Source organism: Gymnoscopelus braueri, assembly GCF_963280865.1.
Source record: "Gymnoscopelus braueri genome assembly, chromosome: 11".
In the NCBI taxonomy this organism is placed as follows: Eukaryota; Metazoa; Chordata; class Actinopteri; order Myctophiformes; family Myctophidae; genus Gymnoscopelus; species Gymnoscopelus braueri.
The window spans coordinates 48,104,134-48,130,341 of record NC_137613.1 but is presented as its reverse complement, the minus strand read 5'-3'; the positions used below and the strand labels follow the sequence as shown (position 1 = coordinate 48,130,341).

The 26,208-nt window shown below is 40.1% G+C and overlaps 2 protein-coding genes across 2 annotated transcripts; both read left to right on the top strand.

The window, feature by feature from the left end:
* Positions 1-910: 910 nt before the first annotated feature.
* On the top strand, positions 911-26,208 carry LOC308094971 (uncharacterized protein). The gene is made up of 8 exons (XM_080441804.1): positions 911-1,032; positions 16,673-16,833; positions 19,275-19,369; positions 19,508-19,647; positions 22,326-24,043; positions 24,554-24,724; positions 24,970-25,061; positions 25,447-26,208. Exons 1-7 carry the CDS (start codon positions 987-989, stop codon positions 25,018-25,020), a joined length of 2,382 nt encoding a protein of 793 aa, XP_080297930.1. The 5' UTR covers positions 911-986; the 3' UTR covers positions 25,021-25,061; positions 25,447-26,208.
* Positions 2,214-5,985, top strand: LOC308094858 (uncharacterized protein; the record flags this gene model as incomplete). The annotated part of the gene is made up of 4 exons (XM_080441683.1): positions 2,214-2,308; positions 4,027-4,121; positions 4,260-4,399; positions 5,912-5,985. Exons 1-4 carry the CDS (start codon positions 2,219-2,221, stop codon positions 5,983-5,985), a joined length of 399 nt encoding a protein of 132 aa, XP_080297809.1. The 5' UTR covers positions 2,214-2,218.

Genomic DNA, 26,208 nt, shown 5'->3' with positions numbered 1-26,208 from the left:
GGGTCCGACCGACTTCAAACTCAGCGTGCGCACCGGCAAGGAGTCGAGGGAGTGCGGTGCCGGCTGCTGAGTCGCTCGAATATCCGTTTGTCCAGAACCGCCAATCTGACCATAATGCCCATAGATGGGCATGCCAACATACAGAGTATGGGCATATACTTATGACATCAGGGATCTTCATATATGGGCATAAAAGGGACACAGACAGATGGGTACAGCGGGTACTCTGACAAAGCCCCCAACACTATGACTCAGTCATATATGTCGGATCGGTGGTGCGACGTAGATGTGAGGGCCGTGCAGGGGCCCGAACTCTAGATGTGTGGCCCAAACCTCTAGTAGTTCACAATCTCCACAAATCATGTGGATAATTGCTTCTGCTACATATTCCACCTCATAGTCACTAAAAAAAGTGTATATATACAACTGAATTTCTTCAGTGTTGCACTAAAATATTCTCTACCATGGACAACCTCCCAAATAATATTTATAATATAATATTTTCAGTAAGTAGTGAAGTTTCTGCCTCAGTTGCATTAGTTATATCACCTAAATATGTTGTTTTGGCATACACGCTGGCATACACAGTACAAGTTAGTTTGGTGTAAAAATGTAAAAATGGATCATTATCGGCCAATGTTTACACTTTGACTGCGTAGGCTTGTCCGGACGTACTTTTATTACAGATCAGGTGATAATGCATTGACGTTGTTTTCTCACAAACTCTTTTAATAACCAGAGTAAATACAGTAAGCTGCACATTAATCAAACACGCCTTTCTAATCAGTAATCAGTGAATCACAAGTTAATAAAACAGAGGTGTGTTTATTATAGGACCTGCCCATGATGCCCATGGATAAAACCCTTGAGATGGAACGCTATGCATCTCCTCTAGGATAAACTAGTCAAATAACATCACATATACATCTGCCAAGGGGCTGTATTTAGCCTTTAGCCAAGTGTGATTCTGCACACCTCTCATCAACATGGCACCATCACTGCTCACATGCTTATTGATTTCAGTTTTTTCAGGTAAGATAATTGTGCATATTCTTCTTTGTTTTGTAACAGGGTTTCTGGCATTGGATGGTTTGCTTGAACAGATGAAGTAAGCTAACAAATACATATAGACAGCCAGGCCTGGAATCTTGTCATTTTAGGGGCAAGGCCAATTGGCCTTTGGTGTTGTCCATTTTTTGATGGCACAAAGGCCACATGCCAGGGCAGGAAGGCCATCAAATAAAAGACTTTAGTCTATTGAAATAATCAATTGAATTTTAAGGGTTAAGGATGATTTAAAATGTAGACTATCTGCAGTGAAATAAAATTATAAAAAATATGGTATTTACAATCTGATCCATGCTCAGCCCTGCACCAATCAAAGTTACTGGATTGGTTTAAAGATGGGGACTCATGGGAGTTAAGAATTCAGAATCTCAACAAAAGACACTGGTGTCTACATGACAAGAAAGAGACACTGGGGTCTACATATTGACAAGAAAGAGACAGAGGAGAAAGTGGTACAGTCAGCTGGGGCATTAAGGCCACTGTGGCCTCAGGGCATGTCATTTTTTAAGGGGCACTCGACCAAATTGAGGGGCCATGGCCGTCGTGGCCTCCCTGAAATTCCTACCCTGTAGACAGAAATTGGATATTCACATACTTACACATAGTAGGTTCAAAGCAATAATGATACATTGTAATGGCTTTGACTTTGACTTTATTTGGATCTCGTTTAGCCAATGGCAACTCTTCCAAGAGTCCTGAATTAAAACATGAACATAAAAATATCAATCAAAACAAACTTAACGCAGTGGAATATAGTAGACACAAATACAATGTGCCAATAACATTTTAAGCAAAACAAATATTTAAAATGTAAAAGCCAAAGATTAAAATAGAAATAAAATAAAAATAAAATATCACACAATTAAGCCCAATACCCATTTAAAATAATTGTAACCTTTTTCTTAAAATCACTTTTGGATAAAATGTGTAGAGTTGCAGGTAACTTATGTTAAGTTGTTGTTAATTTAAGTTTTATAAGTTATACGTTTAAAATGTGGAATAACATAATCAGATTTCTGTGCAGTTCTGTAAGGAATGTCTCCTCACCAAGTGAAACCTCGAATTGATCAATTTTGGCCTCTTCATCATTTCAATTTAGTAAAATAAATTAAGTGTAGACCTATGAATTGTATGTGGACACTACGTCCCCATGCAGATTATCAACAGGGTCTACTGCAGCTCCCTGTTGGACCCCACATCAACAGACTTTGAGAAACTGTACGGGGAAGTCAGTGAACTGGTAAGGTACAGTAACGATACCGTCAGTGGTGGGAAAGGTACTCACATATTTTACTTAAGTAAAAGTATCAATACTGCAATGAAGTATTACTCTGTTACAAGTAAAAGTCAGAAATTAAAAATGTACTTCAGTAAAAGTACAAAAGTATTAGTATCAAAATGTACTTAAAGCACCAAAAGTAGAAAGTAATCATTATGCAGAACGTCCCATTTCACAAGTTTTCAAATATAAAATACATAAAAACTTTTGAAAATAGCAGATCTACAAGCTCACAATGTTGTGAGCTTGTAGATCGGCTATTTTCAAATGACCGAAATAGGGCTGAAGTGGTTACTGTATGTTTTGTAATTATAATCAAAATCTAAAGTCTAAGTAACTAGTAACTAAAGTTGTCAAATAATTGAAGTGGAGTAAAAAGTAAATATTATATTATATACAAATATTAGCCTCTGAGATGTAGTGGAGTAGAAGTAAAAGTACAGAAAATTGGAAATACTCCAGTTAAGTAAAAATACCTCAAACTTTTTTCATTTAACCGCTTACAACCTGGTGTCGCTGTTTTGGGAACCAAAATTAGGGATATGGGTAAACATTTGCCAAAAGTTTTCAAACACTTCCTGAAATGTTCCACCACAAAAACACAGTAAGTAAAAATAGCATATCAGTAGCAAAAATAACAGATAAATGCAGACACGTTGTGAGATGGGCTATTTTCGAATTTCTTGTTGTACAAAAAGGTATAAAACAGGATTTAAGTGGTTAACTCCATTGGGAACTCTTTACTGAGAAAGGCAGTGGTTCTCAAAGTGGGGTCTGGGGACCCCCAGGGGTCTTTGAAGGGGTTCCACGGGGTCCCCAGTAAAATGAATGAACCACTTTAACCCTATATACACTTGAAAATAGCATTTAGAAAATAGCATTTTAACAACACACGTCAACACACATCCTTGGAACAAAATATTTTCAGATGGAGGTCTGCGGCCAAATGTATATACATTTGGGGGTCCTCGAGATGAAAAGGCTTGAGAACCACTGGTGTAAGGGACCATGTCCACATTAAGTGTTTTTCTATAATTTTGTTTATATTGTGCTGTGGATATTCTGTCCAGAGCGCTATACATGCACTTCCCAAATGCATCTTCACAAAGAATCTTCGGCTTGATATAGACTACAGAGCAAAATTTATGTATTCCAACAACAGATAAATATTGGTTACTGCCATCGGTCAATGGTGACTTTTTTGCCGATATGCCGATGGCAGTCAACAAGGCAAATATCAGTCGATACCGATGTGTGGCCGATGTATCTAATTATTATCTAATATAATGATATCCTATTTGCTACTTTCCTCGTGGAGTTGTATGTTCGATAAACGCCGACCTACTGTTTATTAACATAACCTGTCTGGAGAGCTGACAGGCGGGGAGGGGAAATAGACACTCTCGACCTGTCTTGTCTGTGAACAATCTATACATGCATTTTAGGTGAGAAATAGGTCATGCACTTGCTCAATCTTGATTAATTTCATATCTACAGCTGCTAGTTTAAGACTTTGTTAACAATATTCAGTAGTTTCCTACAGCTATGTTGAAGTCCGTTTCTGCTAAAATATACGTCATATTACACACATCTGTTGGATTCTGATTAAGACTAATACTGTATGTTTTCAATGCAGTTATACAATGTGAAAGTGAATAACATTTTGTTCTATTTTGCAGCTCGACAAAGTGTACGATTGTCAGACGATGGAGGATGGCATGCCGGTATGCCCAACGCATGACCTCTATGGTGGAGTTGCATACATGACCTTCAGGTACTGTACTTCTTCAACACACCATAGCAATACTTTTAAGAATAATCAAGAAACTGGTACATGTTGGAAATCTATTTTACAGTTCAGTAACCCACCCTGTTTGCTTCGCCCTTGTTGTAACATTCCCATTATTCACAGATACGCATCAGTTGGTGTCATAGCGAATGCCACCATTAGGTTTGACGCAGTGCTAATCAACAAGTACATCGTCAAAGCTATATTCCTCGGCAATGTCGCCAGAGACCCCCAGCTGAAGGTTAATCTAACTTTTACTGAAAGTAAGTAAAAATGTTGTTTATGTATGTATGTATGCAATGCGAGAGTGTATGTATGTACCGTAAATACTGTACTGTATATATGTATGTACTGTCAACGTAAATCGGCGTAAATCTCGATATCTCGTAAACCTCGTAAATCCAGTAAATTTAACAAGCATCAGGTGAGATGTTTGATTTTAAGGGTGGGGTGTTACGTGTGTGAGTGTGTCTGTGGAAGAGTGTCAGAGTGTGACAGAGTGTGTGTGTGTCAGAGAGTGGGTCTGTGAGTGGATGTGGTTAATTCCAGGTGCTGCCTATCTGCTGAGTGATGGGTGCCAATCATCAGCCCTTCCAGTGATTGGTTGGGCTTGCTATAAAGGCCACCAAACACCTATAAGCGTCCCCCAATTAGTTTTCCCCAAGGGCCAAATTATGTCTAGGGTACCAAGCCGAGGGCCACACAACCTGCGAACAGACTGGGCCTTGGGGAGCGGCATTCCCGTTTAATATACGTTTCAAGGACCATGATAAAGACTTTCATGTTTTGTAAAACCAGCATGTCATGAAACATTTAAATCCTGTGTTAAAAGTTGAAACTAAAGAAGTTGAGAACCAACCATTTATTTGGTTGTTACAGTGTGCTTGAAAAGTATGCATTTGCAGCAGCTAGTGACGGCCAACCGTTAACCGCTAATTGTTAAGAAATACTAACGGTTAATGGTTAACCGTAAAAAAACGAACGGATGCAAAACAAAAGCTTTGACGCTATCTTCGAATAGATGTAGACCTATTTGACAGTTGCAGAAACATAATTGCCTTCCTTGATGCATTAAGGAGCATCAACGAGCATCAGCTGAACGCACGCACGCACGCACGCGCACGCACGCACGCACGCACGCACGCACGCACGCACGCACGCACGCACGCACGCACGCACGCACGCACGCACGCACACACACACACACACACACACACACACACACACCTCCCCTCTGCAGTGCTCTAAAAGTAACTGGATCCTGTCTCATTACTCTCCAAAAGCCCTTGAATATGATGGAATATCCCACTGAGCCATAGTCGTCTATTAGACCTCCGTCTAAAACTGGGTTATAATTGGTCTAAAAGTGAAAGTTTTTTCAACGTCTTTTCTTAGCCTAGACGTTGATTAGCTGTTTTTTAAGCGTCTATATATAGACCGTCTATATTATAGACGTCATTTCAACGGCTATGATATAGACGGTCTATATATAGACGCTTAAAAAACAGCTAATCAACGTCTAGGCTAAGAATAGACGTTGAAAAAACTTTCACTTTTAGACCAATTATAACCCGGTTTTAGCCTAGACCTTAGACGTATTTTAGACGTCTAATAGCCCGAAAAATGCTCAGTGGGATGATTAAGGATGACTGTGATTATGGTAAGCTCACATTTCATATCACACACACCATACCTGTAATTTTCACTAGCAAAAAAACAAACAAAAACAAAACAAAACAACAAAAAAACTTTTTTTCCTTTTTCTTTTTTGACAGGGTTTGTTGTGGGCCGGACAGTTGCCCCTCGTGGACCGCAAATGTGCCACGGGCCGCCTATTGGGGAACCCTGAAGGACTTCGGCAGTAGGACTACTTAACACATCGGGTGCCAAACACGGTCTGAACCGTGTTTGCGCAGAGTAGCGGTCCGGTGCCGAACACGGTCCAGACCGTGAAATATGTCTTTTTGTTTTTTTCGTTTTTCTCCACACGGGCGGGGCTAGAGCAGCTCTGGGAGTACCCATTGTGATCTTGAGAAGGATAGGCCAGATAGATCACCGGAAAAAAAAAACATGGCTGCCATCCACTTCCTGTCTATTTCCTTCTTTAAAACACCTATATCTCCGAATCTGTTTCCGGTGGGGAAAACCGGTCATGCGCGATGCGCGATCCCCCCCCATTGTAACTCGCGAGTGAAATGTTATCGTTCCAGGCTGTAGCCAGGGTCATCGCGCAACATGAATGGATGTTTTTTTTTACATGGATTTGCTCCTCGTGGAGTCTAGAGCTTTAAACAGCAAAGCGCAGTCAATGGGGAGAATGCTGGCACCCAACGTAAGTTGTTATGAAAAAATGCTGGCACCTGATGTGTTAATACAGTAGTGCTGTACCCTCTCCCCTGCTCGCTTGCCATGCTATTGTTTTGTACTGTTTATATCATTTGCCAACCTTACTTATGTGTGTTCAAACCTTCATTAGGCTGGCTGGTGCAAGTATTTCTGAAGGCACATAGTTAATGGTTGATAAGATTGTAACTAGTTTTTGATGAGCTTGATTCTTTTGCTATATGATGTATGGGCGCCAGCTTTTTGTAACCGTAAACTTTTGGACATATTAGGTTAGTGCAGTTAGCATAGAACTCATTCTGTTATCTTTCTTTTTGTTTGTTCGTTAGACAGTTTCTAAAACTCCAGAGTAGGTTCAGATAGATTTTGAATATTTTTTGAGTTGCGTCGCCATATATCATGTTCTTCTGTTTAAGGTTGAAAATCATTTTGAAAATCAATTGTCGAAAATCATGTCTTCAAAATCATGTTTTGAAAAGAATCATTCAGTAAAATCATGCAAAACTAACAAGTAAAGAAACAGTCAATAAAAACCAGACTTCACTTTCCAATCTGTATGTGTGTGTGTGTGTGTGTGTGTGTGTGTGTGTGTGTGTGTGTGTGTGTGTGTGTGTGTGTGTGTGTGTGTGTGTGTGTGTGCGTGTGTTTGCTTTGGATACACTGATTCTTCTAATGATATTTGGTTACACCTTGTATTGTGCACAGGCCCTTCAAAAGCTCTTAATTTGTCCACTCCATTCTTTGACCCTTTCTGTCATGTCTTCTGTTTGTAGAGGAACGATTAATAACTGTTAACAGTTCAAATAACACACTGGACAGTAGCCTGGAGTTATTGAATGCTATTGTAGTATAACACACCTCAGCACTGGCTCATTCATGATTTATCTTTGTCATTTACATAATAGATTTAGATTTAGATAAAGCGGTGGATTTGTTATATCAAGCCACAATACAGTGTTCATTGAAAGACTTGCGTGTGCAGTTCTGAACAGGGCTGCTTGCTCAGTATTGTCGCACCATAATGGGGCTTGGACAATAGTGGCTTGGACTTGGTTAAATGCCACTGTAATAATAGGTATTAAGTAAAGGTGACTAGTTTTCATTTTCCATTATACTCATGAAGTGAAACGTTTTGATGTCACTCCTCCCTGGTTCCGCGGTCCATTGTTTCCACAAACACTAAGAGTAGCTTTACTCTAAAGCTTGGCTATGAAGCACTGTGGCTTTGTGGTGTATAATACTCAAATACTAAATCTACATCACGACACCCTCCCTATATAAAACCAGTGGCAGAAAATAACGAACTACATTTGGTCATGTACTGTATAAGTGCAATTGTGAGGTATGTTTTCTTATACTTGAGTATTTCAATTTTCCACTTAACAATGTAAAACTAGGAACCCCTTCTTCAAATATAGAAAATGTCTGAGTTTTAGTCTGGCAGAATAAGGTTAATGACAAAACTAATGCCTTCATTTGTGACTGGTAAATTAATGTAAAAACAGCTCAGTCAGTAATCTTTATTATAGGCTAAACCTAAGGGAAATGTGTTCTGCAGTGATGCCCCCTAGTGTCCAGGTTTGTTCATCTTCTTACACACTCTGTTGTACATGTGTAGTGGGTTGAGCTCAGCTTAGTCATGCAACGCCCCCTAATCACATATTCAGGACAGCTGAGACACCTGGCTGAATAAAATAGAGCCCACCCAGCCATCAGAGTAGCTTGCTTATGTTTGACTGGTGGTGTGTTGGGTCGAAGGTGCAAGAGTGTCATTGACGGTATGCAGTATGTATGGTCTTCACCTGTGTTATTGTGAATGTAAATTTGTCTAGGCAAAATCTGAGTGTTCCTTAATCTCGCAGGCATCTGACGGTGGGATAGGCTGCTTTTTCCCTCCCACCTGTCTTAGGCCTGTAGCCTCGTATGCGGACTCTCATGCGGAGCTGCTGTTACTTTAGCTCCTGATGGTTCAGTGGTGTGCTGCCTCGTGGACCAGCCAGGGGGAGCTGACTGCGTGGCCTCTTTCACGTCAAAGCCTCGCATGCGGACTCGCAAGTGGTGCTGTTCAGCTCCGGTTGGTTCGGTGGCGTGCTGCTTCATGGACCAGAGGAGCGCTGATGACGGCATGGCCTCATTGCCTTGTGTGGCTCTCTTAATCTGAGTAGGAGTTCTGTGCCCCTGCTGTTTTTGTCTTATTATTCTCATGATTAGGTTATTTTGTTTATATTCATTTTGCAAACCAAGGTCATTGTGTGTTCAAGAGGGCTCAGTTAAATCAAATTACTTCCTTGCCAGTTATAGTCCAGGTGGGCCATAGTCTTACAGGTGGTTGGTCTCACGTGGGGGTGTAGGCTTGTCTCTGGGGTTTGGCAATGTAACCGTTTGCTGTGCCTGCATGCTTTAAGGCTGTTTGAGTGAATAATATGGTCTTGTGTGCATTTTAACCATGTGTTGTGTCTTGCAGTGTTGTGCTAGAGTGAGTGTGCTCTTTTGGTGGTGGTGAAACCCTTTTCAGATTTCCCCTCATATCCCTCACTCACTGCCTTCCTACTGTGTGTGACAGTGGACTACACTGGCAACCCCTGGCTTTAGGGCACTGGTAATATTGGACTATAGTGACTAAAGCAATTTGAACTGTGTTGCTGATATTTTGTAGTCCTTTTGATTAAAAAAATCTAATCTGATAAACTCAGGAACCTAACATGCCTTCCCTTAACAATTTTAAATGATTAAAGTACTGAAATGTCTGCCCTGAGCCTAAATGAAAGAACTATATTTTTGTACTGGAAACGCACGTCTCTGCTCCTCTCCTTTAATAAACCTGTTGTTGGGTATTGAATGTATATTGTGCGTTATATGGTATTCTCTGGGTGACACGCCCAGGGTGGCGTAGTCTGGTATTGTGTTTCCGGGCCTATAGTGCCAATTTGATATTTTTTTGTGAAAATGTTAAAGCTCTATATTCTGATAATCATTACCATAGAGTGTTTAACCCTTATTTTAACAGCAACACAACTACAGAACATACAATAATGATGTATTTTGAAATCAGTTTATTGTGTTATCTCAAATCTCTCCAGTACAGTACATTCAGTGGTGGAAACATAAGTACATTTACTCAAGTACTGTACTTCAGTACACTTTTCGGGAATTTTTACTTGGGTGTGTTTATTTTTCAATACTTGTAATTCTACTCCACATCTCGGAGGCAAATATTGCACTTTTAGTTCTCTACAATTATTTGAAAACTTTAAAGAATTACTTAAATTTTGATTATTACAAAACATACATTAGCCACTTCAGCCCTATGTACTGACTTTGAGCCATTTGAAATGAGCCGATCTACAAGCTCAGAATAGACACTCCATCTGGCAGTGCATTGTAATTGCAATGCATACATTTGATTTAAACACGTTGTACATACAGGTATCACAAATGTATTACAATGTATCCAACATTGCATTGCAATGTGTTACCATTTAGGCATCAAATCAAATGCATTGCAATGCATTACAATTTATATATTTTGATGGTGGAAAAAGTACTGGTATCAAAATGTACTTAAAGTACTAAAAGTAGAAAGTACTCATTATGTACTCATTTCACAAGTTTTCAAATGTATAAAATGCATAAATCTTTTGAAAATAGCAGATCTTGAAGATCTGCTCTTTTCAAATGGCCAAAATGTATACTGAGTAAGGGCGCGCTCCCACCAAGAGTTGGCTGGCCGCTGTTTGCAGAATGTGCCAATGCATTGTCAATGCAAATGCGTTGATTCACGCGAGAGCAGATTTATTCGCCTCTCGCGCAGACCTTGCGTTTATCTGCTCTCCGCGACTAAGCATAAAACTGCTGGAGGCAGGCGCTGATTTTCTCCCTCTGTCCAATCGGGTGAGTCGAAGGCGGACCGTCTCAAGACTCAGGAAGCAACATGGTGCTCAAGGCAGCAGGCAGTGGGCAGTGCGGGCTACGGGGAGGGTCCTGAAAGTGAGTGACAGGCGCGACACTCCCGTTTTTTAGAATCCGCTGGCTGCAAAAAACTGTGGCCGCGCACAACCTGCGTTTAACAGCGGCCAGCCAACTCTTGGTGGGCGCGCTCCCACCTAAAAAACGGGAGTGACGTGCCTGTCACTCACTTTCAGGACCGTCCCTGTAGCCCGCACAGCCTGCTGCCTTGAGCACCATGTTGCTTCCTGAGTCTTGAGACGGTCCGCCTTCGACTCACCCGATTGGACAGAGGGAGAAAATCAGCACCTGCCTCCAGCAGTTTTATGCTTAGTCGCGGAGAGCAGATAAACGCAAGGTCTGCACGACTAGCGGAAAAATCTGCTCTTGCGTGAATCAACGCATTTGCATTGACAATGCATTGGCAGATTCTGCAAACAGCGGCCAGCCAACTCTTGGTGGGAGCGCGCCCTAACTAGTAACTAAAGTTGCCTGTCTTGTAATGGAGTAAAAGTATAATATTTAATTGCCTCTGAGATGTAGGGGAGTAGAAGTAAAAGTACTGAAAATTGGAAATACTCCAGTAAAGTTAAAAATACCTCAAAATTGTACTTAAGTACAGTACGTGAGTAAATGTACTTAGTTACTGAAAAAAACATAATTTGATGTATTATCCTCAATTGAGGAGATATCTATGGAAACGTGTGAGAAATAACACAAACTGTAATAATATTCGGTCAAAAAAAAACGTAATTGGAATGAAATTGTATAATTGTAGTAAAGCCAAGCACCTCACGTGTAATATTCGAATTGTCCACATGAGGGCGACAAGGACCGCATAATAAAGTCAGTTTTGTGCAGTGAACTGGACGTTTTGTCTTTTGTTCTTATATTTCTTTATTGACAAAACACAGAAAAAAGTGCATTTGTCGTTTTATACAGTAGGACCATGGAAGACAGTAAAACTATAAGCATTAAAGGAACAAATTAGAACAGAACCAACCAAACCAACCCAGGAATAGCACAAATATCTTCATAAATCATAACACTAAATAATGGAAACATCATTTAATGATGGCACACCAAATGGAATGGGCTATGGGGATGAATGTCCCATATCGTGGCCCTCACATCTAGATGTTTAATGTTTCCCCTCCCCTCCCCATCCCCTCCCATCCTCTCCTCCTCTCCCCTCCCACTCCCCTCCCCTCCCCTCCTCCTCACCCCTCCTCTCACTCCCCTCCTCCTCTCCTCTCCTCTCCTCTCCTCTCCTCTCCTCTCCCAGCTCATAGCTCTGCACACACGTCATGCGAAGTCCGGCATAAACGTTATGCGAAGCCCATGCTAGGGCTCCCCCCTCCCTCCCCTGGCATGTTTCCCTGTATTTTATTTGATATTAATAATTATATATATATATATATATATATATATATATATATATATATATATATATATATATATATATATATATATATATATATATATATATTGTTTTAGCTTAATCATTTCCACTTACACAGAATACATGACACATTGACATAACATTATCTAATACTTTACATTAGTATGTTATTAAATGATATTGCATTAAATTAAATGAAAATGCATAGCGCATAATAGCCTATGTACTACTATACTTCCAAGAATAAACTATTCTATATACTATTCTATTAAATAGGACAGAATAGACCTTTTCAGTGACAACCACATCCTATATTAAAAATGGCTAATGGGATATTTTATATTTAATTATATGATATACTATATTTAATAAATACCCTTTGTTTTGCCGTTTTCAAAAAAAAATAATCACAGAATCAAACGTTTTATGGTCATGATTCACCAGGACCCTGGATGGCTTGATTCTAGGCTTAAATTAATTGATATAAATATTTTTGGAAATGTCAATGGGAAAAATGCATTGAGTATTTTGCGGTGGAACCCGGAAGGGGCGGGGAACTGCGATGCTCTATATGGGCATATTATGCCCAGATAGGCATAAATGGGAGATCCGGTCTGTAACTCTATGTGCGGCCCAAACCTCTACTAGGCCTACAATAAATACACATTCAATCGCCACAAATTATGTGGATATGGTAATTGCTTCTGCTACATATTCCAGTAGTCACTGAAAAAAGTGTGATCCCTGTGTGTTAAAATATGAATGAATGTCTTCAGTGTTAAAATATTCTCCACAATAGACAACCTCCCAATAATATTTATAATATAATATTTTCAGTAAGTAGAGAAGTTTTTGCCTCAGTTGCATTAGTTATCACCTAAATATGTTGTTTTGACACACTGGCATATACAGTACAAGTCAATTGTTTGGTGTAAAAATTGATCATTATAGGCCAATGTTTACACTTTGACTGCACTGCGTAGGCTTGTCCGGACGTACTTTTATTATAGATCAGGTGATAATGCATTGACGTTGTTTACTCACAAACTCTGTTAATAACCAAAGTAAATACAGTAGGCTGCACATTAATCAAACATGCCTTTCTAATCAGTAATCAGTGAATCACAAGTTAATAAAACAGAGGTGTGTTTATTGTAGGACCTGCCCATGATGCCCATGGATAAAACCCTTGAGATGGAACGCTATGCGATCTCCTCTAGGATAAACTAGTCAAATAACATCACATATACATCTGCCAAGGGGCTGTATTTAGCCTTTAGCCAAGTGTGATTCTGCACACCTCTCATCAACATGGCACCATCACTGCTCACATGCTTGTTGATTTCAGTTTTTTCAGGTAAGATAATTGTGCATATTCTTCTTTGTTTTGTAACAGGGTTTCTGGCATTGGATGGTTTGCTTGAACAGATGAAGTAAGCTAACAAATACATATGGACAGCCAGGCCTGGAATCTTGTCATTTTAAGGGCAAGGCCACTTGGCCTTTGGTGTTGTCCATTTTTTGAGGGCACAAAGGCCACATGCCAGGGCAGGAAGGCCATCAAATAAAACAAGACTTTAGTCCATTGAAATAATTAATTGAATTTTAAGGGTTAAGGATGATTTAAAATGTAATATGTAGACTATCTGCAGTGAAATAAAATTATAAAAAATATGGTATTTACAATCTGATCCATGCTCAGCCCTGCACCAATCAAAGTTACTGGATTGGTTTAATGATGGGGACTCATGGGAGTTAAGAATTCAGAATCTCAACAAAAGACACTGGCGTCTACACATGACAAGAAAGAGACACTGGTGTCTACATATTGACAAGAAAGAGACAGAGGAGAAAGTGGTACAGTCAGCTGGGGCATTAAGGCCACTGTGGCCTCAGGGCATGTCATTTTTTAAGGGGCACTCGACCAAATTGAGGGGCAACGACGGCCATGGCCTTCGTGGCCTCCCTGAAATTCCTACCCTGTAGACAGCAATTGGATAGGCATACTTACACATAGTAGGTTCAAAGCAATAATGATACATTGTAATGGCTTTGACTTTGACTTTATTTGGATCTCGTTTAGCCAATGGCAACTCTCCCAAGAGTCCTGAATGAAAACATGAACATAAAAATATCAATCAAAACAAACTTATCGCAGTGGAATATAGTAGACACAAATACAATGTGCCAATAACATTTTAAGTAAAACAAATATTTAAAATGTAAAAGACAAAATAGAAAAAAAAAATAGAAATAAAATAAAAATAAAATGTCACACAATTCGGCCCAATGCCCATTTAAAATAATTATAACCTTTTTCTTAAGAAATTTGGATAAAATGTGTATAGTTGCAGGTAACTTATGTTAAGTTGTTGCTCGATGTTACAAGTTTAAAATGTGGAATAACATAATCAGATTTCTGTGCAGTTCTGGTGTTTAAGGAATGTCTTCTCCTCACCAAGTGAAACCTCGAATTGATCAATTTTGGCCTCTTCATCGTTTGAATTTAGTAAAATAAATTAAGTGTAGACCTATGAATTGTATATGTGGGCACTTTAAAGGTAGGGTTTTGTCAAAAAGGTTGAAGTACTATATTCTGATAGTAATCATTGCTACAGAGAGTTTGTTTGGTCACAGGAGTCTCTCCAGCTCTTTAGTAAACAGAATATAGTACATTTTCAGGTAGGTGACAAAGTTTAAGCCAATCAGGAGAGAGCACTGGAGATTGCATTTTCTGTTTAATAAAGAGCTGGAGAGACATGGGAGACTCCTTTTACTGAACAAACACTCTATAGTAATGAGTACAATCAGAATATAGAACACTTATTTCAACGAAAGTAAATAACTTACCCTACCTTTAATACAATTCTAGCTGCTTTATTCTATCATTTATGTGGTAGCCTATCTGCAGCCTCTTTATTTCACCTTCCCCTGCATTTCCCCTACGCAGTAAGACATCTGACTTTGTAAAAGTGCTTGGGCTACTTGATTTATAATACTTCTTTGGAAAAATGTTAAACTCTACGTAACATACATGAAGATCCAATAGTTTTCTTGCTCAAGTGAGAAACATGCAATGTCCAACACAAACACTGTTTTCCTCACATTGAGCACACGCTTGTTAAAACGTACCCACTCTGTAAATGTGTCGAGAAGGCTTGAATAAGATTGTCTTTTAAAAGGCTTTAATTTTCCTGATTTCCTTTAACCTGCGTGTCAAAATGATGCATTTGACATATTACTGAATGATACTTTGTTTGGAATACGTTTTTATTGTGATTTTATGAGAAAAAAGGGTGTTACGGTTGTAGGCTACAACACATTTGGTATGAGAGGTGGAAAAAAAACATCATTTTTTTGATAGAGGGAATAAAAGAGCCGACCAAGTATAGAGTCCAGGGGGACCCCTGTCAAAGGTTTAAGTTGTTACTCAGACTTTTTAGTCGATCTAAATCTATTCAGAAATGTTCATATTGATTCATATATATATATATATATATATATATATATATATATATATATATATATATATATATATATATATATATATATATATATATATATATATATATATTTATATATATTTATATATATTTATATATATACACACTGTATATAAGGAACAGGTGCGCTTCCTCTGGATGCTCTCCTAAGCAGTGGGTGCTCAGCCACAGTAATGACTAAGAAAGGAACCACACCGAGGTGGAAAAAATGTCTGAATTCCAAAATATATGATGCAAGACACTGGCTCAGTTATGCATTCTCTTTTATTTTAGGCTTAAAATAGAAGAGAATGCATGACTAAGCCACTGTCTTGCATCATTTATTTTGGACTGCAGCCAATTTCTTTACACCGTGGTGTGGTTCCTTTCTTTAACATATAAAATATACAGTATAATGTCATATTGATTAATCGAGAAAGAAATCGGTAGATTAACCAGTAGTTGCAGCACTATACAGGAATAGGTTCTGTTTGAGGTGTCATACAACACTGGAACAAGCTTACAACACATCTCGGATTCAAAGAATCCTGGGTGCTTTGTAAATAAAGAGGTTGACAGTTATTACAGGTATTTTTGTTTGAGCTGATGGTAGCTGATTTGCATCACAGTTGTACACCGTAAGGAAACCCTATGATTGATTATATCAATAAATCAATTAAATCAATTAAATCAATAAATCAATCAATCGATCAATCGATTGGTCAGTCAGTCAGTCAGTCAGTCAGTCAGTCAGTCAGTCAGTCAGTCAGTCAGTCAGAGAATTGACGCCTCTGCCCTGCACAGTCAAACAGAAATCACAAACCTTTAAAACAGAAATAGTCTATGTAAGTTTAATTACACAGTCAGTGGGGCAAACACAGTCCCCACCAATATTATTTACGATTCTGTGCTTATCGGTACATAACTCGGACGGCGCTGAGTCGACTAGCAGACCATCGGCCGGTCGTCGCGGGCACTCGCGCCTTGAGGCGCTCGGGCGCGACTCCTCGGCCTCAAGGTCTGCTGAGTCGGCGCGCCTCTGTCATGGTCAAACTTTATTTTAAATGGAACTCACAAAGCCTTAATAACATAAATAGTTTATGTAAGTTCAATTAATTGCAAAACATGACACCTCTTATTCAAAACAGATGGCGAATGCACCTTCTCTTTATAGGGCCTACACAGATAGTACCACAAACTACCTGTGAGGCCTCTTTGAATTGAATCTCATAGTCAGCAGTCAGTCAGTCAGTCAGTCGATCGATCGATCGATCAATCATCTCTCTCTTTCTTTCTCTCTCTCTCTCTCTCTCTCTCTCTCTCTCTCTCTATCTATCTATCTATCTACCCCCCTCCCTCCACAGGGTTGGTGTGTTACAGTTTTCCAGCAGTGCCAGTGCGTCACATGGCAGACTTGAGAAACTACTATATCCCCATGCAGATTACCAACAGGCACTACAACAGCTCCCTGTTGGACCCCACATCAACAGACTTTGAGAAACTGTACAGGGAAGTCAGTGAAATGGTAAGGTACAGTAACCATACCATCAGTGGTGGAAAAAGTACTCACATATTTTACTTAAGTAAAAATATCAATACTGCAATGTAGAAATACTCTGTTACAAGTAAAAGTCCAAAATTCTAAATGTACTTGAGTAAAAGTACAAAAGTATTGGTATCAAAATGTACTCAAAGCACCAAAAGTAGAAAGTACTCCTTATGCAGAATGTCCCATTTCACAAGTTTTCAAATGAAATCAAAATCTACAAAGTAACTAGTTGTCAAATAATTGTAGTGGAGTAAAAGTATAATATTAGCCTCTGAGATGTAGTGGAGTAGAAGTAGAAGTACAGAAAATTGGAAATACTAAAGTAAAAATACCTCAAAAAGTGTTAATTTAACCGTTTACCCTGTTTTGGGAACCAAAATTAGGGATATGGGTAAACATTTGTCAAAAGTTTTCAAAAATGTCCTGAAATGTTCCACCACAAAAACACAGTAGTAGAAATAGCATATCAATAGCAAAAATAGCAGATCAATGCAGACACGTTGTGAGATGGGCTATTTTCGCAATTCTTTCTGAGATAGCGTTGTACGAAAAGGTATAAAACAGGACTTAAGTGGTTAACTCCATTGGTAACTCTTTACTGTGTAAGGCAGTGGTTCTCAGAGTGGGGTCCAGGGACCCCCAGGGGTCTTTGAAGGGGTTCCAGGGGGTCCCCAGTAAAATGAATGAACCACTTTAACCCTATACGGTTATATCGGTTACTTGAAAATAGCATTTAGAAAATAACATTTTAACAACACACATCTTGTTTGGGGGTCTGTGGCCAAATGCAAATGCATGTGAATTTGGGGGTCCTCGACATGAAAAGGCTCGAGAACCACTGGTGTAAGGGACCATGTCCACATTAAGTGTTTTTCTATATTTTGTGTATATTGTGTTGTGGATATTCTGTCCAGAGCACTGAGCGAGATGCTTCCCCTAAACGTTTCACGTATACCCTCACCTTGTCTTTTTTCAGTTCAACAAGAACATTATAATAAACCTATTATTATTAGGGATGCACCGATATGTGGGCCGATTCCGATGTTTAAAATAACAGTTATCACCAATAGGGTAAGTGATATTTTTTGGTTAAAACAAAAAGTTTTGTATTAAAAGGTTAAAGCACTATATTCTGATAGTAATCCTTGCTATAGAGTGTTTGTTCAGTCACAGGAGTCTGCCTGTCTCTCCAACTCTTTAATAAACAGAAAATACATTGTCTGGTAAGTGACAACATTTCAGCCAATCAGGAGAGAGTATCCATTTATCAGATTTGTCACTTGTTTAATCTGTATCCTGACTGAGTTCTCTATCCTGATTGGATAAAATTGGTATCCTGACCTGAAAATGCATTTTCTGTTTATTGAAGAGCTGGAGAGACATGGAGACTCCTGTTACTGAACAAACACTCTATAGCAATGAGTACTATCAGAATATAGAGCTATTTAACACTTATTTTGACAAAAGAAAATCACTTACCCTACCTTTAAGCCGATAGTCGATACCGATTCAGATATTTGTTTATTTTGTTCTCGTCAGTTTGTTGTTTCCCTTTGTACCACGGAAACAAATGCATCTTCATTACAAATAATCTTCACCTTTGTAGACTACAGCGCAATATTGATATATCCCAACAACAGATAAATATCGGCTACTGCCATCGGCCAATGTCGACTTTTTTGCCGATATGCCGATGGCAGTCAACAAGGCAAATATCAGACGATACCGATATGCGGCCAATAAATCTAATTATTATCTAATATAATGATATCCTATTGGCTACATTCATCGTGGAGTTGTATGTTCGATAAAGGCAGACCTAGGCCTACTGTATATAGTAACCTGTCCGGAGAGCTGACAGGCGGGGACTCCGGGAGGGGAAATAGACACTCTCGACCCGTCTTGTCTGTGAACAATCTATACATGCATTTTAGGTGAGAAATAGGCCATGCAGTTGCTCAATCTTGATTCATTTCATGTCTACAGCAGCTAGTTTAAGACTTTGTTAACAATATTCAGTATTTTCATACAGTTATGTTGAAGTCTGTTTCAGTCGATTGTTTTATCTTCCGCATAGGGAAAAGGGGACGGGGGTTCGAGTTTTTCTCTCCTCTCCAAAACTTGAATTATTTCCTACTCGAGGTGCCCAGGGTGCTCTGTCTAAAAAAACACTGGATGCCAAGAGCACTGAAACACGAGGCGCGGTGCTGGGAAAAGGAACGCTACTAGCCCATCTTTACCATAGAAATGCATGGCAGAAAATCACCAGCAGACAGAGCTGCAACAACTGGAAGATTTTGCTAAAATATATGTCATATTACACACATCTGTTGGATTCTGATTAAGACTTATACTGTATATGTTTTCAATGCAGTTATACAATGTGAAAGTGAATAACATTTTGTTCTATTTTGCAGCTCGACAAAGTGTACGATTGTCAGACGATGGAGGATGGCATGCCGGTATGCCCAACGCATGACTTCTATGGTGGAGTTGCATACATGACCTTCAGGTACTGTACTTCTTCAACACACCATAGCAATACTTTTAAGAATAATCAAGAAACTGGTACATGTTGGAAATCTATTTTACAGTTCAGTAACCCACCCTGTTTGCTTTGCCCTTGTTGTAACATTCCCATTATTCACAGATACGCATCAGTTGGTGTCATAGCAAATGCCACCATTAGGTTTGACACAGTGCAAATCAACAAGTACATCGTCAAAGCTATATTCCTCGGCAATGTCGCCAGAGACCCCCAGCTGAAGGTTAATCTAACTTTTACTGAAAGTAAGTAAAAAATATTGTGTATGTATGTATGTATGCGATGCGAGAGTGTATGTACAGTATGTACCGTAAATACTGTATATACTGTATATATGTATGTACTGTCAACGTAAATCGGCGTAAATCTCGATATCTCGTAAACCTCGTAAATCCAGTAAATTTAACAAGCATCAGGTGAGATGTTTGATTTTAAGGGTGGGGGTGTTACGTGTGTGAGTGTGTCTGTGGAAGAGTGTCAGAGTGTGACAGAGTGTGTGTGTCAGAGAGTGGGTCTTTGAGTGGATGTGGTTAATTCCAGGTGCTGCCTATCTGCTGAGTGCTGGGTGCCAATCATCAGCCCTTCCAGTGATTGGTTGGGGTTTCCTACTTAAGGCCACCAAACACAAAAGGGTTCCCCAATTAGTTTTCCCCAAGGGCCAAATTATGTTTAGGGTACCAAGCCGAGGGCCACACAACCTGCGAACAGATTGGGGCTTGGGGGGTGGCATTCCCGTTTAATACACGTTTGAAGGACCATGATAAAGACTTTAATGTTTTGTAAAACCAGCATGTCATGAAACCTTTAAATCCTGTGTTGAGGGTCACTCAAGGAAATAATGCACTCTTGAAAGTTGAAACTAAATAAGTTGAGAACCAACCATTTATTTGGTTGTTACAGTGTGCTTGAAAAGTATGCATTTGCAGCAGCTAGTGACGGCCAACCGTTAACCGGTAATCGTTAAGAAATTGGTAACCGGTTAATACTAACAAAAATAAAGCTTCGGCTTTGACTCTATCTTAGAATACATGTAGACCTATTTGACAGTTGTAGAAACATAATTGCCTTCCTTGATGCAATACCAGTGGTTAGAGTGTTCGCCCTGAGACTGGGAGGTCGGGCTTTGATCCCCGGTCGGGGCATACCAAAGACTCTAAAAAGGGTACTCATTGCCTCCTGCTTAGCACTCAGCATCAGGGGTTGGATTGGTATGTCCCTGCGACATACTAGCGTCATGTCCAAGGTGTGTACTTGTACATCAAGCTGCCTCGCGCACGCTTAGGAAACAGGAGATAGGCTCCTGCCCTATGGGCCTCAGGCCTCGGCAAGGCTTACTTGATGCATTAACGGGCGTCAATGCACAAACACACATGTGTACACAAACACACAGGGGGAAAAAAAGGGTCTTTTTGACAGGGGTTGGTGTGGGCCAGACATACATACATACATCTCCGCCACCGTTGACCCGGTCGCTGTGAAAACTGCAGAACCTCTGCCCCACATTTTTCAGATCAGCCTGTCATAGCGATATTTTTTTATATTACTCCTACAGATTTTGTCCAAAAAACACGCACATTGGTACACAGTATCTCCATAGCCATGTGATCAACACGGATCTGTCTGATTTTCCATATTCCATCCTGATTGGCTAAAATTGGCTTCCAAAGTCTGCAGGATTGGTTCATTTCGAAACAAAATGCCTCAAATCATGAACGCAGCATGCGATTTTCGTGAATTTTTCCACGTAGATTCCCACTTGGCCCAGGAAGAAATGCCACTTGAAAACGTTCAAATCAGCCTCATGGTGGCGCTATAACAGGCCGATTCACGTTTTTAGCTATAACTGCACCGATCTGCGTGAAACTTTGCACACACACTCCCTAGAGGCCAAGGAAAAACATTTTTCCTGCATTTTTCACATATGCCTTTTAGAGCGCCACCAGGAGGCTGAGTTTTGTAAAACATGTTTTGCTCTTACTGCTTCAGATTCTGTCCAAAAATCACGCAAATCGGTACACAGTATCTCTATAGTCATGTGATCAAGATGGATGTGTCCGATATTTCATATTCCATCCTACTTGGCTAACATTGGCTTCCAAAGTTTGCAGGATAGGTCCGTTTTGAACAAAATTCCTCAGATCGTGAGCGCAGTGTGCGATTTACGTGCAATTTTGCACGCACATGGAGGAGGAAGAAATGCCACCCTTTTCACATTGGCCTGTTATAGCGCCACCAGCAGGTCTAATTTAGCATTTGTCCGATTGCCGTGCAAGGCCTAAGAAGAAATGGCACCCTTTTCACATTGGCCTATTATAGCACCATGCACCAGGAGGCCACAATAATCTACCTGACCTGGCGGAGACTTGTACTCCGAGGAGCACTTTTTCTAGTTCTGTTATCTTTCTTTTTGTTTGTTAGGTTAGACAGTTTCTAAAACTCCAGACTAGGTTCAGATGGATTTTGATTATTTTTTGAGTTGCGCCATATATCATGTTCTTCTGTTTAAGGTTTAAAATCATGTTGAAAATCAAGTGTTGAAAATCATGTCTTACAATATCATGTTTTGAAAAGAATCATTCATTGTAAAATCATGCAAAACTAACAAGAAAATAAAAAATAAATAAAAAACAGACTTCACTTTTCAACCCGTATGTGACAATCCTTTAGGTATGTATGTATGTATGTATGTATGTATGTATGTATGTATGTATGTATGTATGTATGTATGTATGTATGTATGTATGTATGTATGTATGTATGTATGTATGTATGTATGTATGTATGTATGTATGTATGTATGTATGTATGTATGTATGTATGTACAGACAGACAGGCGCACACACGCACGCACAAGTATATGTGTGTGTTTAAATATATTGAGTTTGTACATATATAATCTTATCTATCTTTTTTTTCTTCAAAGCGTCACCACCAAAAGTTGCGCATCCGACTACAACAGTTCCTCCAACTACCACCATAACCACAACCCCTACAACTACAACCTCAACTACTACAACCACGACCCCTACAACTACAACCACAACCCCTACAACTACAACCACAGAAGCTATAACTACAACCTCTACAACTACAACCACAACCCCTACAACTACAACCACAACCCCTACAACTACAACCACACCCCCTACAACTACAACCACAGAAGCTATAACTACAACCCCTACAACTACAATTACAACCACAGACCCTACAACTACAACCACAACCCCTACAACTACAACCACAACCCCTACAACTACAACCACAGACCCTACAACTACAACCACAACCCCTGCAACTACAACCACAGACCCTACAACTACAACCACAACCCCTACAACTACAACCACAGAGCCTACAACTACAACCATGGAAACTACAACCACAACCCCTACACCTACAACCCCTACACCTACAACTATAACTACAACCACGGAAATTACAACTCCAACTACAGACCCTACAACTCCAAGCACAACCCCAGACATAACAACTACAACCCCAGTGTCAGTATCTTCCTCCAACCCAAGAAACATCTCCCTAGACCCTACAACTCTAACCCCAGACCCGCCAACTACAACCATGCTCTGGGAAACTACAACCACAGACCCCAAAACTACAACCACAACCCAGGAAACTACAATTATAACAACAGAACCTACAAATCGAACCACAACCCTGGACATTGCAACCACAACCCCAGTGCCAGTATCTTCCTCCAACCCAAGAAACGGCTCCCTAGACCCTACAACTCTAACCCCAGATCCTCCAACTACAAACACGCTCTGGGAAACTACAACCACAGACCCTACAACTACAACCACAGACCCTAAAACTACAACCATAACCCAGGAAACTACAACTATAACAACGGAACCTAAAAATCCAACCACAACCCCGAACATTGCAACCACAACCCTGGACATTGCAACCACAACCCCAGTGCCAGTTTCTTCCTCCAACCCAAGAAATGGCTCCCTAGACCCTACAACTCTAATCCCAGACCCTCCAACTACAAACACGCTCTGGGAAACTAGAACCACAGACCCTAAAGCTACAACCACAACCCAGGAAACAACAACTATTACAACAGACCCTAAAAATCCAACCACAACCCCGGACATAACAACTACAACCTCAGTGCCAATATCTTCCTCCAACCCGAGAAACGTCTCCCTAGACCCCACAACTCCAACCACAGACCCTACAACTACAACTACAACCCGGGAAACTGCAGCAACAACCAGAGACCCTACAACTACGACCACAACCCCGGAAACTACAACCACAACCCCAGAGTCTACATCCAAACATGCAAACCATGCCTCTACAGTGCCAATATCTTCGTCCAACCCAAGAAACGGCTCGTTTGGTGACGTGACATTGGTTTCAACCACCAAGCCAAGTTCAAAGAGAAATGGCAGTAACATTCACACGACCAGCGGAGGAGGAAGCCCCACGGCGAACCAGCCCATTGGACGCCCAACAGATGCTCACCACGACATTTTAACGGAAACCACCGCCGTCGCTCCAGACGGTGGAAGCAGTGAGCATTCAGACAGGGTACCTGGATGGGGCATTGCTCTGCTAGTGCTTGCTTCTGCCATCCTGTTGCTGCTCATCATTATATTCATCATGATGGTAAGTTATCAAACACACCCACTTTGATTATTTGACATAAATATAACAAAATAAATGAAAACTTGACGTGACAAACAAAAGCAGTTCTTTGGGGCAGTTGAGGTGCCATTTAGCACAGCTGGCATACAAAGAACCTGTATAAGCCATTTGACAAATGTGCGTGTACAGAGGTTGAGTGGTCAAAAGACGGTGTGTGTGTGTGTGTGTGTGTGTGTGTGTGTGTGCGTGCGTGCGTGCGTGCGTGCGTGCGTGCGTGCGTGCGTGCGTGTGTGTGTGGGTGTGTGAGACCTAAAGCACATTTTGTGCCCTAGCCTAGGCAGCTTGCTCTGGTATTACAAGAATGTCTGTGCTAACGTTGTTGTGTGTTTCGTGGAGGATCATATTATGTATGCACTTGCATTGTTGTGTGTTTTACCTGTCCCTGTACCTGTCCCTGGTGTACTGAACTTTGCGTTCAGTTTCATGACGAGGAACCTTTATAATAATTGATTGTATTGTTTGATGTTCCAGGTGATTCGCTGGTGCTGTGTAAGGACAAACGGTGACTACATGGATAATACTGGGGATCCGATTTATAACGAGAGAAAAGCGCCTCCTCAGGACTCTCTGCCAGAATACTCCCCCCGCTCGCCAGCGCCAAACAGACCAACGCCATCGCCAGGACAAACACCCCTCATCATTGTAAGCATGGCAAAGTTATGCCTATAATTCCCATTTTATACCAATGCAATACTGTTCAACAAAAATGTTAAAAGGCACTGTAAAGTAAAGGGTTGTGTGCAGCTATATTACTTTTTATCTATTGAACTGTATATGTTGAAAGTACTGTAAAAGACAATAGTGTAAAACCCAGTTATGGTTCTTTGTTGAATTCGTTTTGATGATGAACGGTCTCACAGTTTGAGGTGTGAATCTTCTGCCAACAGGGTGACGCTCCCAAGAGGAACAAATCGGGTTTCTATGCAGTCAACCCCTGAGATGGAGCTGCCAGCGGGGGCCACAACAATAACAGCAGCAGGTGAGATTATTATTTAGGCATTTCTGCAGTGGCTGGAGGCATAATGTTTTTTTTTTTTCATCCGTCGGTCTGTGTGTTCATCCATTCGTCCGTCTGTCTGTCTTTCCTATTCTCCTGAGTGCAATATCTCAGTAACGTCTTCGTCTTGAGGGAATTTATTTCCTTAGTGGATAGAGAGGCCGTCTGGAATTCAGAAGGTCACCGGTTCGTTGACAGACAGCGTTATTTGTATGTCAATAGTCTAGGCCTATTGTTATGAACCTTTTAGGTGAAATGTTCAAGAATATCATATTGTTTGTTTTTGTGAAGTTTTTTGTGTTTTCTGAAAAACAAAAAGAAAATAGGCCATTATTTTAGCAAGGTAACAATGTGTTTCTCTTTTCAGGTGACCAGCTTAACAACAGTAAAGAAGACGGAGCTCCGATCAAAAGTCAAAGATCTGTGGATCATGTATAGTAATAGTTTAACCTGACGAACGCTAGGGTCTCTATTCTGGAGCGAACATTTGCAAGGCGATGTGCGTTTGTAGATCGACTGTTTTCGGCCAAGAAATTTGGTGTTTAAGGAAATACTAACAACCTTGCCCTCTGGGACTCCAGTCAATGAAGTCTATAGGATTTCAGTGGTAAAATGTATGTTATTGTTCAATCCACGAATTAAGTCATTGCCATGGATGGTTTGACAGTTTATTTATTAATATGTGTTTCATGTAATGTATCATAAGAGTTGTAAAACTGCAGTCATATAGATAGATATACAGTACATATTTCAGGCATCTACAAAGTAGAAATGTAACATTACTACATTATGTATGCTAGTTGCTATGTAATTAATGTTCATATGTAAGAGGCTAGTTAATGTCATAAAATATAAAGAATGTCAAATTCTTAGTCAGCTGAGTATATAGGGTGTTAGAGGCTTAAGAGGCTCACCTTCACTTTTTAAGCTATGTGTGTATTGATGTGTATTGCTGCTGCTGCTGCTGTTCCTACTGCTGCTGTTGCTATCTGTATCTTCAACTAGTCGAGTTGTAACATGTTCCATTCACAGTATACCATTAATGTTCTTTGCTATTTTACTTGTCTAGTACATTTACATCGTTTACATGTATTTATTACTGATTGTATTTTTTTCTCTGTCTTTGCTA